Source organism: Strix aluco, chromosome 10 (assembly GCF_031877795.1).
Source record: "Strix aluco isolate bStrAlu1 chromosome 10, bStrAlu1.hap1, whole genome shotgun sequence".
Taxonomy (NCBI): Eukaryota; Metazoa; Chordata; class Aves; order Strigiformes; family Strigidae; genus Strix; species Strix aluco.
Window position 1 is genome coordinate 4,914,424 of NC_133940.1, and position 13,039 is coordinate 4,927,462.

General features: G+C 59.4%; 1 protein-coding gene across 3 annotated transcripts in view; it reads right to left on the minus strand.

Annotated features, from left to right (window-relative positions):
* FRMPD3 (FERM and PDZ domain containing 3) overlaps positions 1-13,039 on the minus strand; it is a 72,008-nt gene that overhangs the window by 31,351 nt on the left and 27,618 nt on the right. The window contains exons 1-10 of one of the 3 annotated variants that reach the window (XM_074835108.1): positions 11,893-11,952; positions 5,932-6,094; positions 5,581-5,683; positions 5,155-5,200; positions 3,811-3,915; positions 2,644-2,751; positions 1,989-2,120; positions 1,327-1,446; positions 1,051-1,187; positions 91-214 (exon numbers count right to left, since the gene is read on the minus strand). In XM_074835108.1, coding sequence (XP_074691209.1) covers positions 91-214; positions 1,051-1,187; positions 1,327-1,446; positions 1,989-2,120; positions 2,644-2,751; positions 3,811-3,915; positions 5,155-5,200; positions 5,581-5,683; positions 5,932-6,082 — 1,026 coding nt within the window. In that variant the 5' untranslated portion in view covers positions 6,083-6,094; positions 11,893-11,952. Of the gene's footprint in view, positions 1-90; positions 215-1,050; positions 1,188-1,326; positions 1,447-1,988; positions 2,121-2,643; positions 2,752-3,810; positions 3,916-5,154; positions 5,201-5,580; positions 5,684-5,931; positions 6,095-6,465; positions 6,521-11,892; positions 11,953-13,039 lie in introns of those variants that run through there. The other 2 variants (XM_074835109.1, XM_074835107.1) reach the window with 2 other exon arrangements.

A 13,039-nucleotide genomic window follows, 5' to 3' on the forward strand; every position in this document is an offset into this window, starting at 1 on the left:
CCAAGTAGCTGGGGACAACAGGATGGCTGGGGCGGAGGGCACGCTGCCACCCCACCAGCCCTGAGCCGCGGCCGTGCGGGTTGGGCTCACCTTGGTGCCGCCAGGCTGGTTCTGGTGGGCTTTGAGTTGCTGCGACAGGGCTTTCCGGAGGCTCTTCTCTTTGATGAGCTGCAGGAGCGAGGGGGGCAGGAAGGGCTCCAGGCCCCACTCCTTCCTGTGGGGAGGGAAGCCTGCTTGAGCCACCAGGCCAGAGACCCCACTGATGGGCAGAGAGGGTCAGAAACCAGGGATACTGCTTGAGAGCATCCTCTTGCCATCAAGAGGGAGCTGGAGCTACACCAGAGCAGTGGCAGCCCCCAGCCTGGGTCCCCAACGGGATGGGACCCCCGGCTGGTGTCACGGCCACTAGTAGAGGGCTGGGGAACACCACGGTGCCAGGCTCTGCAGGTGAGGTGGCTTGGGTGAGGGGTGGAGATGCCTCTGATGGAGACGTGGGAGCCCAGCTCCCACTCACCTTCATGTAAGGTTAAGGGGTGCAGGGCAAATCCCCAAACCTTTTTTGGGGTCCTCCCGGGGTGCCATCTCCCCCTTTCCTCCTCATGCACGCTGGGCAAGGCCAGCCTGCACAGATGGACTCTGTATGGATTTAAGACCACCGGGAGCCACAGGAGGGTTGAGCCAGGGCTGCGCGGCTTGGTGACGGGCTGAGATTATGCAGCCACAGTGCCTTCTCCTTGCCTTGGATGCCAGGTGGAAAATCAGCCTGGGTTCCCATGGAAATGATCCCTGGCTCGCAGCAAATATCCCCGCGAGCCCTGGCGAGGCTGCTGTAGGTGGCTGGATGTCAGCGTGTGGGGGTCTTACATGGCCCCATGGTGGCACCAGGGGCTGCATGCCAAGCTCCAGGGGGGGCTCCCAGGGCATCTCACACTCAGCACCCCAAAAGGTTGCTCAGAGCACCCCAGTTACTCAGGGGCTGTGAGCAGGATTGCAGGGAGGGGACACAGGGGAGGGCTGTGCAGCAGTGTGCGCAGAGGGAGGAAGACTCACTCCACATTCTTGAGGGAGACCTTCTGGCTGGGGCGGGTGGCTGAGACAGTGATGTAGATGTGGAGGGCAGCCAGCCCCAGCAGCATCTCTGGCTTCGGGTCTGTGCCGAAGCGCTCTCTGATGACATCGTTGCGGCTCTGCAGGAGGAAGGAGAGGTGTCTGCAGACAGCCATGGGGACGGGGCACCTGAGCGATGCCTCCACAGGGCCCAGCCGGGGCAGCTGTGTGGGCCACGAGCACCATCAGCGCCCAGCTCCTCGGGGCGAGTCCCCTTACCTGGATGTACAGGTACTCAAATGCTGCAGGATCACGGCGCAGCAGCTCCACCGGGTCCTTGGGGAAGAAGCTCACACGGAAGAGGCATCTCATGCCATGGTAGTGTGTCCTCTGCACAACCTGTTGCAGGAGCAGAGGAAAGTGATGAGCCCAGGAGACACATATATTTGCCTGCAGAGCAGGAGACCCCCTCTCCTCTCCCCTGTGAGGGGCTGATTTCTCTCCTCCATGCACCACCTGATCCTTTCATCCCGGGAACAGCCCAGCCTTCCTTGGTGTGACAGCTTTGCCTGGTGCTGCTGGGGTTTATGCAACCAAGGCTACCGCTTCCTCCACGATCCCCATTTTATCCCTGGTCCCGTGCAGCACCAGCTTCCTGGCTCTCCTGGGTAGGCCAAGGATGTTCATGAATGCTGTCTGCAGCTGCGCGGGCTGGAGCACAGAGCATCTTCACGGTGCTGCCAGGGTGGGATGGGTAGAACCCTGATCATCTCCCTCGTTGGCCACCCTTTTCACCCCTGAGCCCACAGGACCTTGCCGGAGGCAAGGAGAGCTTACACCACCCAGGACACAACCCTGGCCAAGCCCCATGCTGGTGGGAGAAGAGCCTCCCTGTGCCCAGCCACGGCTGTCCCCCTGCCCTCCCACACCCAGTGGCTTACATGGGCCAGTGGCTGCTTGTCCTGGAGCAGCAGGAACCGGTGGCTCTGCTCTGGGCTGGAATACTCCAGGACCAGGGCAAAGTGCTCGATGTGCCTCAGGGACAGGCGGTCCTGCAACGTCACCATCACGTCCTGCAAACACCACGGACAGGCTTGGGTGCAAGGCACCGGCTCCCTCCCAGGGTGGGAGCTGGCACCCCGCTGAGAGCCCCCTCCTCCCTCGAACTGAGGCCGTGCCAGTGCAGGATGAGGCCCTGCACTGCTGAGAGTGGGATGGTACCCAGCCACTGCTGGGCAAAGTGACCTTGCAGCAGCCAGGACCCCAGCACCTCGGGTAACACTGCGGCGTTCCGGAGGGGGCTGCAGGGAGCTTGGCCCCTGGCAGGGGGACTCGCAGGAGCACCCATCCTGGCTGGAGGGCAGGCTCACAGCAAGGAGAAAAGTTAGGAGTGGGAGAAAGACAGCAAAACCCCATCCCTGGCAGCTGCAAAGCGTGTCGCCTGGGGAGGCGGAGGGGCTATCTATCATGCAGTGGCAGTTCGCAGCCAGCCAAGCGCCGCTGCGGTGTTTGTGCACGGAAGCAGGAGACAAGGAAAAATGGATCAGGCGGGCGGGAGGAGTGTCACGGTGCCATGGGGGGAGCGGAGGGGCCCACCTTCACGGTGGTTCGGCCATCAAACGTGAAGGATTTGATCTGCCCGTTCTCCAGGAAAACCTTCAGCACGTTGGGAATGAGGAGGAGAGCTTCTTTCTTGAACATGTCCTGGCACACGGGGCCGGCAACGGGGGAGGCGAGGAGGGTGGGGGGCACGGAGAGACAGAGGGAGGGTGGGGAGAGAGAATGAGTGTCAGTGATGAAGTGGTTACGGCATCCTCAGCTTCTCTGGGCTTAGGCACTAAGAGGCACATTTCCCTTGAAAATCCAGCGTCTCTGCTGAGCCATCGAGAAGCGCAGAGCTGGAGCAATTCAGAGCTGCCTGACAGATTCACCTCCCCGGCTCCCAGCAGCTGCAGCGGGAACGGAGCATCCCACTCTGCCCAGCACGTCCCCGAGCCGTGCCCATGCCTGGCAGCCTGTCCCCCTCCCCAGCTGGTGTCCCAGCGGGGTGACAACGGCCGGGGTGGCTCAGAGCCGATCCCCCAGTCCTGACCCTTAACCCAAGCCTAGCCCACCTCCACCTTGCCTATGCCCCGTGCAGGAAGTTGGGTGAAGGCTGATTTTACTTAGCAAGAAGTGTTTCGATCAGATAATTACTTAATTGATTTTGCTTAAAAATAGAATTTGCTAGAAGCGCTTTACAGGGGTTTTTTTTCGGTTTTGTTTTGGATTTTTTTTTATATGCTGCTTAATAAAACCTTTCTGTAATTAAGCGCTAATGGCACTGGGCTGGAACGCTACTGCAGCATAACAGCTTCCAGTGCCAGGCAGCAGTGCCCTGGTCACCCTGCCCTAAGCCTGGGCGCTCCTGCGAAGCCTTTGGCACCGGGTTGGAAGCCACAGACCTTCTCTGGGGCAGGCACTGGCCCAGATGTCACCCTTAGGTGCCCAGGAGAACTCAGGTGGGACCAGGTTTCCAAGGACAGTTTCTGGGGCTCCATCCTGACGGTGGGACAGGGGAGGACCATGGCGTGTCCCCCCAGCACTGACCCAACACCTTGAGTGTGCCCAAGGACATCTGCCCTGCGGGGCTCCCCAAGCCAGAGGGCTGCTCTCACCCAAATCAGCAGAGAGGAGCCCTGTGGCCCCTGGCCACCTCACACCCCATGGCCCCAGGGATGCTTCAGGGGTGTGAATCACAGAGGAAGGCGGGGCAGGACTTACTGGGTCCGTCTCGCCGACTGTCACCTGCTCTGAAAATCGGACCTTCGCCGGGTTGGACCTTAGCTTCGCCTTCTTGGCTGCACTGATGAAAGCAGATTTGGGAGACTGGAAAGAGAGCACCGGGTAAATCACCTGCCTGCCCTTGGAGCCGTGGTGTGGGGAAAGCCAGACACGGGGCCCTGGGAAAGCCTCTCCAAAGCCAGCATGACGATGGGGAGTGGGCAGTGAACCATGAAAAGGGAGTGGGTGGAAAGCAAGTCCCCTTCTCTGCGGTTATACAGTGCTGTAGGCAGGGCCAGAATGATGAGCAGCAGCCCCTGAAGTCACACCAGCACCCTCAGCGTTTCGGGGGAGGCTGCACCCCCAGCCGGCACACACGTGCCCGGCACCCTCTGTTCAAGATGAGCTCCCGCAGACATGAGCCAGGGCTTGCTCGGAGCCACGGCCACTGGTCCCATGGCAGAGACAAGCCCCTCGGATGTGGGTCTGCAGCTGTGAGGAGGAGCCAGGTGGCTGGGAGCCAGGGGATGGCGAGACCCCGGGGAAGCCCTGCGGGTGGGTGCCGGGTGCCGGGTGCCGAGGAGGCTCTGCCTGCACACACGCTGGCACGGAGGCGGCGATGCTGCAGAGCTGTGTGTGGCTGAGGGCGCCGGTGTCAGACGAGCAGCCTGTCCTGGCTGGCGGCCATCCAGGGACGGGAATAAAAAAACTTTTTTGGAGCCTGGCACATGCCCCGCTCCTGATGGAGCAGCGCTGAGCAGTGGCATCTCCTTCCCAGAGAGGAGGGGAGTGCAGGGGAGCTCTCACATTTATCTCCTTTACCGACATCAAAGGGCTCAGTAAAGCAGAAATTATGCCTTGTCACCACCAGCATGACAGTTCAATCTGCTCTGGCACCACGGGCCACCCGGTGCCAGGACCCCTGCCAGCGGCACTGCCTGGGCCCCGCAGCTGGCACTCCCGTCACCCCGGGACGCCCTGCCTGGGCCTGCCAGGAACACGATGGTACATCCCTCCCCGCGTCTCTGGTCACTTCATCAGACACGCCCGATGCCCTCAGCAAACCATAGGGGTTTGGGGATATTTTTCCTTCCTCCCTTGTCACCAGGTAGTGACAAGGACAGGGAGGTGGCTGTGTGCCCACACTGACCCTGCCGGGCTGTGGCAGCTCTCAGACCCGACAGCTTGGAAGAGTCTCAGGGTGGTGGGACACCAGTCCAACGCCTCAGCAGAGCTGCCCAAGTGGTCTCCTGGGGCCTCCAGGGACCCCACCTCAGTCTCCCAAAGGGCTCCTAACCCCTGTCCTGGCTCCCCCAGGGCTGGCCATGGCCCCGCTGGTCTCACCTGGTGGGTGTGCAGGACCGTGAGGATGATGAAGTCCTTGGCCTTCCTGTGACAGAAAGGAGAAATGAAGGTGGATGGGACCTCATGGGGGTGGACCTCAGCACGTGCATTTGGCTATTGAGAGAGCACATCCCACCTTCCCCAGCCCGATGGTGGCCGGGACCTTCATGGGCATCTTGGGGTGCTTGGTAATACGGCTGTGGGTGCCCTCCCAGTGCTGCCCACCCCTTGGCCAGCAAGGAATGGGTACGGCACTTGTTCCAAGGCACTCCTCCTGCTCAGGTTGAGGCCTCCCCACACCAGCAGTGACCACTGGTGACAGCAGAGCCTGAGGGTGTGCATCAACACCCCAAGGCTCTGGTCAGGGCACAGCAGCCTGGCATGAGCTCCTCCCCAAAGGTGACGAGGGACAAGTGTTGTCCTCACCTGACAAGCTCAATGAATCTCTCTCTGGGGGCTTCACTCACATCCTCATCATTGATGGCCAAGATCTGGTCTCCTGGCAGGAGTTTATCCTCAGAGGGGCCGCCTGTAGGGACAGAGGGTCAAGGCCAGCCCAGGCATCCCAGGGCTGTGGGGTGGGGGGGAAGCAGGAGGGTCCCAAGCACCCCCAAAGCGTTTGCCTGTGTATGTGGCTGTGCAGAGCACCCCGCAGGCCCACTGGAGGGGACAGGAGAGGACAGGAGCCCAGCGAGGGGGTCCCACCAGGTGAAGGTGCCGCTGTGCTTCCTGGCACCCTGCGGCCGTGTCCAGGGACCCCCCCACCACACACCCTACCTGCTGCCACCGAGCGCACCACCACTGGCCTCTCACTGCCGGCCACGAAGCCGAATCCGTAGTGGGGGTGGCGCTGGACCGTCACCTGTCGGAGCGTGTCCGAAGGCAGCTGCCCACATTCCATATCATCGCCACCGCGCTCCTCCGGCATCACATGGCTGCGCTGCGGAGCGGAGGGGCAGGCTGTAAGGCACCCCCCCCATCACGGCAGCCCTCCCCGCTCACCCCAAGCCCTCTGTGACCTGGAGGGCAGCCACGCTCCACCTGCCTCCTGCATCGCTGCCGGCACTGCGGGTCCCAGCAGCTTGCCAGGGCATCCACAGCCCTCCCCAGCCTCCCTCGCAGAGCAGCGCTGCTCAGTGCCCGTCCTTGCCACAGCACCAGCAGCTCGGGCAGGGGGACGCTCATTTACCCAAGGGTAAATCACACCATCCTCTCCCAGCATCTCTGTCCCATCCCTGTCCCAGCATCTCACTTCATTAGATGGGAGGCCTGTGCGGGGAAAACTCCCGGTGGTGTGACTCTGGCCATTACCTGAGGGGTGCCACTGCCACGAGGTTCAGAGGAGAAGGCAGCCCTGGCACGGCTGGAGGGCTGTCTCTCTGCCCGTTCTGCAGAGGTTCAAGAGTAAACTCAAGGGCTGGCTTTTTCACACCGTGTAACATGGCTGTACAATATCAGAGATAAGTGGAAACAAGTTCAGCCAGTCTAAAAACTGGGATTAAGGCAGGCTCAGCCATGGCCACTGGCACTACAATCAAGACTCCGCTGCCAGCCTCGGGACTCCTCAAAGCACTGAGGGCCAGAAGACAGGAAGACCCAGCGCAGGGCAAGGTCACGCCAAACTTGCCCTTGGCATCCCAGAGCGATGCCAGGCTTGGCTCCAGGCTGCTCGGCAGGGCTGTAGCCTGCTATCAGGGAGCAATCCTAGCAGTGTCCGGATGGCGGTGGAGCGCAGCACAGACAGATGGCAACAGGCACGGCTGCGACCAGAAAAATAAAGTGAGGAACGCGTCATTGTTTCTGTGCTGCTCATTGCTTGTTCCTGTCCAGACTATTTAGCCTGCTTAAAAGAGATCCTTCCTGGCCTTTTGGCAACACATCAATTGTTCTGTCTCTTATCAGTTTAGGATTTGACGCATCCTCCATCTAATGCAATCTGTCTGCATTTCCGACACCCCCTGCCCGCTCCCCACGCCGCATGTTGGCACCTGCTGCAGAGTGAAGCGGAACGGCACGCCAGGCCGAAAGAGGACGGCAGCTTCTTGCAGCTCTGCAACAGCACTCACACAGCTTCGGGCTTGACCATATCGCTGCCAGGAAAGCCAGCCCTGTGCCAGCCCTGATCCCCAGGTGACCTGTCCCGACGTCCTTTAAGGGAGCGGGGTCTGGGCCTGTCCCTGCTGCCGTGTCTCCCATGGGAGCCAGGAGGGCTCTGAGCAGTGGGACACAGGCTGTGGATGAGCCACGCTCCATGGTGCTGGGATGCCACCACTGCCAGCTCCACCCTGAGCCATCCCCAGTGCCCAGCTGGACGGGTACCCATGGATTTCCCCTCCCTCACGCGGCAGCACATGGCTGGAGAAGCAAAACAGTAAGACTTGGGGAAGGGAACTGCTGAGGAACAGAAGGGTGCAGGCATCTCCCGGGGCAAGGGGGAGTCTCGCACCCATCATCAGTCCCAGCGGGGCTGCAGCACCCGCCGGCACGGGGTGCAGGGCCAGCTCCATCGCCAGGAGAGCGCAGCTGCGGGGAGGCGCAGGCGAGACCGTCTCCCCTGCGACTGGCTACACGCCGCCTCATTAGCTGCTCTGCTACTCCCATGAGCATTTAAAAGAACAACAGCAACGACGACAACAAAAAACCAACACAATTCAACCAATTTTCTCAAACGAACATTATCCAAAGCCATTGTCTGCGGCTGAAAAGGGGACTGAATGTAGCACCGCGTGTCCGCACGCCTGGCATGGCGGGGGTGAACGCCTGCTGCTTGTGGGATGGAGCTGGCTCCCAAGAGATGCAGAGCCGCCGAGCTGTTGGCTTCCCAGGGGAGATACCCCCCCTCTCATCCCACCTAAACTGCCCACAGCAACTCTGGCACCCCCATCCAGCAAGCCCCTGCAGCCCCTGAGTGTGAGGATCCAGTGCAGGGATTGGGATGCCTCAGAGATGTGGCTGAGCTTGGTGTGACTGCTCTGGGGAAACCGAGGCAGGGGTTTGCTCACCAAGCCACAGCCAAGTGGATGACAAGTCCCAGACTACAGCTGCCCACTTAAAGCTGTTACGTCCCCAGATCTGTCCTTCTGTGTGCAATTTGGGAGTGGGTCTTACCCCGCTCCTCCCCATGGAGCCTGTGGCCGAGCCACAGCCCTCTGATGACCACCCAGGAACAGCAGCCTCTCACGCAGCTGAATTACCATCAGAAAAGGTTAGTGGGGAAATCTTTGCAGCTTAAATGGACAAAAGGAAAAGAAAGCACACCTCATTTCAGCCACAACCAGTCTGCCATCCAGCATTAAAGGGAAGATGGTAATAAAGACCTGGATACTGACAATAAAACTCCCTTACCAGGCTCTTAAGCTGCTCCTCTCCTGATAAGACTTTGACGCTGCAGAAGCATTACCAGGAAATTAAATAAAAGAGGGCCAGTGTCCTCGTAAGCAGGACTTATCCACTCCTGGAGAAGCACTAATGTGCTCAGCAGCAGGTACGACATGCCTTCCCCGGGCTGCGGCTCTGAACATCCTTCTCGGGGCAGGTCTCCACGCTGGGCTTGGGGCACAACATGTGCTTGCCCTGGACCAGGGCAAGAGGTTGGAGAAAAGCAGCAGCAGCAGTGGGTAACACTGGTAATTACAGCTTGGCTCCACCCCAGGACCACAGGAGCCATCGTTTTCCTGAAGTCTATTTTTTGTTTCTTCTTCTAATTCCCAAGCAAAGAAGTGTGCTGGGCTGCAAATCTCTCAGCCTCACTCACACAGCAGGAAGCTGGGGCTATAAAACAACCCCTGGAGCTCAGCAGCTCTGCCCCGTCAGCAGCACCCAAACCCAGTCCTATCCCAGGCTCAGCGGCCGGTGACCTGGGCCACACTGCTTGGAAACACCCACCGCCCTCCTTGGTGGGCACAGACCAGCGCTGACCCCATCCCACCACAGGGAGAAGATGGCTGTTCACGTCCGTGTCCCCACCCTGCCCACGTCCCTGCCTGCCTGCTGCCTGTCCCCAGCCTGAGAGGCTGCTCTGCATCCCCTCGCATTCCAGGGGACCACCACAATGCCACTGAGACACAAGGTCGTTGGAAAACAGCTCAGCACAAGGTAAAAGGACTCACCAGGGGAAACCCCCCCTGTGCCCATCAGCAGCAGGAGCCCCCCACGGACGTGTCCCTGTGGGAGGATGTCTGCCCCTCACCCGGCTCTTCACGGTGTCTCGACTGACACGGCATGAAGCTATCCCCTCTCCTGGGGCTTGGACACTTATCTTCTGTGCTTAGAGCTCAGACACCGATCCGGTCACGCTCTGCTGCCCAAGGTAAGAGAGACATCAGCTCCGTCCGGTCACTCCCCACCACGATATGCCGCCAAGGATGTGCCTTCAGCCTCCTGAGCACCTTCAGACCTCCGTGCTACAGAGCAGGGCTGACTCCAGAGCCCTCATTCCCCTCCAGACAGATAAAGGCAGAGCAAGAGTTACTCCAAAAGCTGACGTGTACATTTTTAATTTCCTACTGCAATAAATCTCCGCTCCCTCTGAGGACTGGTTTTCTCCCTTTGCTCATAGTGCTGACTGACCATCTCTGCTAGCGGGAAGAGCCACCAGAACAAACCAGTATCACCTGCCTGGGAGGAGCGATGGTCTCCATCTACCCAGGACACTCGCACCATCTCTAAGCACCTTTAAACAGGACAGATGTAAACACTTTCTGCAGCTGAAGAAGGGCTTACGGCTGAGCCCCAGGCCGGGGAGTGGGTATGGAAAGGTCTCGAGCCTTTTGCAGAGGGGCACTTTGCACAGACGGTGCTGCAGGGGTGGGTGCCAGCTCTCCTCCCCCTTTCTCTGCTGCCGTGAACACCCTGAGAACAAACAGAGCCTATGGATTCCTGCCTCTCCTGCTGCAAAACCATGCCCAGCTCCTCCATCTGCTGGGCTGCAGTTGGTGAACGGCTTGCGAGGCATGTGGGATCCTGAGCACGTGTGGCAGCGGCAGGAAATGCTGGGGAACGGGCCAAGAAGTGTTTTTATGGGGAGCATATGGCACCTCCAGCCTCGCGCGCTGGTCTCCATCGCAGGCGCAGCCCACAGGGCTGCCAGGGCACACGGGGACCGACTATGGGGACAAGAGCAGAGCGGACAGAGCTGGCTGACACCGCGACACGCGTCTGTGCTCCATCATCCCTGCACATCTGCACCCAGCAAGCATCTGGTCACCTTGGAAGATGCCATTTGGACCACATAAATACGTCAGCTGTTCCCAGCGAGGGCAGACAGATGCTCTACTTCCAGACCATCGTGAGGCCACTCAGACACGCAGTGCACACGGAGGTGGCATTTGATGGCCCGGTAATGGCTGCCCTTGCTTTGGCAGCTGGCTGAAGCGAGGCAGGTGGGACCGAGGGGTGCCAGCCTGGCTGAGACCAGCGTTAAAGGCAGCAGAATGACCCAGGCCTTCACAGCTGAAGTCCTTCATGGACCCAGCCTGGAGAACTGCAGCCTGTGTATGGCTCTGCCATACAGCCCAGGATTTTACCCCCTGTGCTCCAGCATGGATTTGCTGTCAATATTAGGAAGCAATTTAAAATCAGTAGAGCTCTTGAAAAGTGTTAGCAAGGGTTAGCTTTACCTTTGGTGCTGGATCTGTCCTGAGCTGGCAGGTACGCCAGGTACGCTGCTGGTACAGAGGTCGGGTGCCAGATGGCAACTGTTCAAGGGCAAAAATACTCGGGCTTTCAGCGCAGGAACAAGCAGACGGCGAGCAGCGTCCCCCAGCACAGCCGGAGCTGAGCTGCTGGAGAAGCCAGCAAGCGGCCAAAGGCAGCTGTAAATAATGAAGCAGCAGCCGCAGCCTGGCTCCAGGCAGCAGCCGCAGCTCTGCTGCTCAGCCTGCAGCTTTTTAAACAGTCCTGGCATCTCAGCTAGAGATAAACACAGGCAGAGGGGCAGGGAGGGATGGGGGCCAGGTGGAAATTCCAGGACCTGTGATACCCTGGGGGTGGCAGGGAGGGATGGAGAGGGGCTCAGTCCCTCCCCCGGCAGGGTGTGGGACTGGACCGACCTGGCGCTCAGAGCTGCATTGTGGAGGGCAAGTGGGGCCATTCCCGAAGTAATGCTGCTTATGATCAGGAAATACAGTGTGAGCATGGCTAACAAAGACCCTGCCCCCCAACCTCCAGACACCCTCAGGTCTACAGAACAAACAGCTTCTGCGCCGGGAGAGACTGTCCTGAAACAAGCCCTGTGAGACATGGCCAGAAGCACCACTGAGAATCTGAAGCACAGCCTGGATTGCACCTTCCACAGACAAACACTTACAAACACCGTCTTCCCCATCTAAGACTCGGGCTCTCCAGCCTGGAAAGGAGAGGAGGAAGAAGTACCATGATGGGGCCTTCAAAACCAGCCTGACATGGGGCGGGGAGCCAGCACCTCATGAGAACTGGAGGGCACCTGTGGGAGGAGGTTTAACACGTGGAAAAGGCAGAACTTTGCCACCCAAGAGCCAATCAATCCCTGGAGCTTGCTGCCACAGAATGCTGGGGAGGCTGTAAATTCAACTGGCTTTGAAAAGCAATTTCCAGCTCCTGAAGCCAGAGGCCTCCAAAATTCCCATGTTATCGCTTGCCAAATCCTGAGAGAATTTACACCGAGAAGAGTCTGACTGGGATGAGTCCTCTCCCTCAATACACAGCAGGAGAGAGGACCCGAGCCCACCTCTCCGGCACACGGATGGGGTGTGTACCCACCTGTGTGCATCAGGTCACTGGCACGGGCTCCCTGAGGCATGCGTGAGCGTGGCAGAGCTGGGACCCCGCTTGCACACGCCTGAGTGTGCTGCCAGGTGCCTTCAGGAGGCAGCAGGGCTCCGGGGCAGGCGCTCAGCAGCCGCGCTGTGGGACATCAGGTACCTGCGGAGCGAAGGATGCTGAGTGTGAGATGATGAAGACCTCCAGGGTGTTCGCACACGCAGCCTGGCCGTGCCTGCACGAACTGGGGACAGGCTGGGGTTCTGTGCAACCTGTCTGAATGCCCCCAAAGGCAGCGGGTTGCCTCATTTGTGCGGGTTTCCACACTGTTACAGGCACCATTCTCCTATAAATGTGAATTATTTTTACCTGGGGGGTCCCACCATTTTTTCCTGCAATTTTCCCTACAATTTTTGGGTGTTTAAGGGACTTTTCTTCTCCCCAGCTGGAGAAGCACCTTGCTGAGAACAGGATCAAAGCAAAATCCTTTAGCAACAAGGTCAGGCCCAGAAGGCTCGTGTTCCTGCCTCACCCTGCAGGCAGGGGAGCCACCACCCCGGGGCTGCTGGCAAAACTGAGCTGAGCTGGAGAGCCTGGGCTGGAGGAGAGGGCCTGGGGACAGGCAGGGCTTCCCTCGCAGGGCTGCAACGAGCAAGGGCTGGTGAGAGGAAAGCCTGTCTCCTCTCTAGTGCACTGAGCACCTCCCCTGAGCGTGGGCTGCAAAGCCACACCGTGCGACAGTTTCTTTAGGGTATTTTTCTTCCCTTTCAGGGATGCCCAAGCATTTGGGCACTAATCTAGGGCCTGGGAGAAACTGGTTTCCAGCACCTCCTCTGCTGTCATCTGCCGTGGTGACAACAGGCACGTTACCTTGGTCCCCTCCTCCGCGGTGCTCCACCGGTGTCAGTGGGCAGGAGCCCCCCTTGCCCAGCCAGGGCAGGGTTGGGGAAGATGTTACAGACTCGGAGGGATTTTTATCTCTGCGGGGACTATAGGAATACAGTAAACAGACAGTCAACACTGGGCTAAAATGAAATGAACACATAAGAGGATTAATCAGAGATAAGGAGTGGAATAAAATTTGCAGCACTTTTCTCCCTTATTTGCATGACACTTCAGTTGTGTGATGGGGGCTTGGAGCGACACC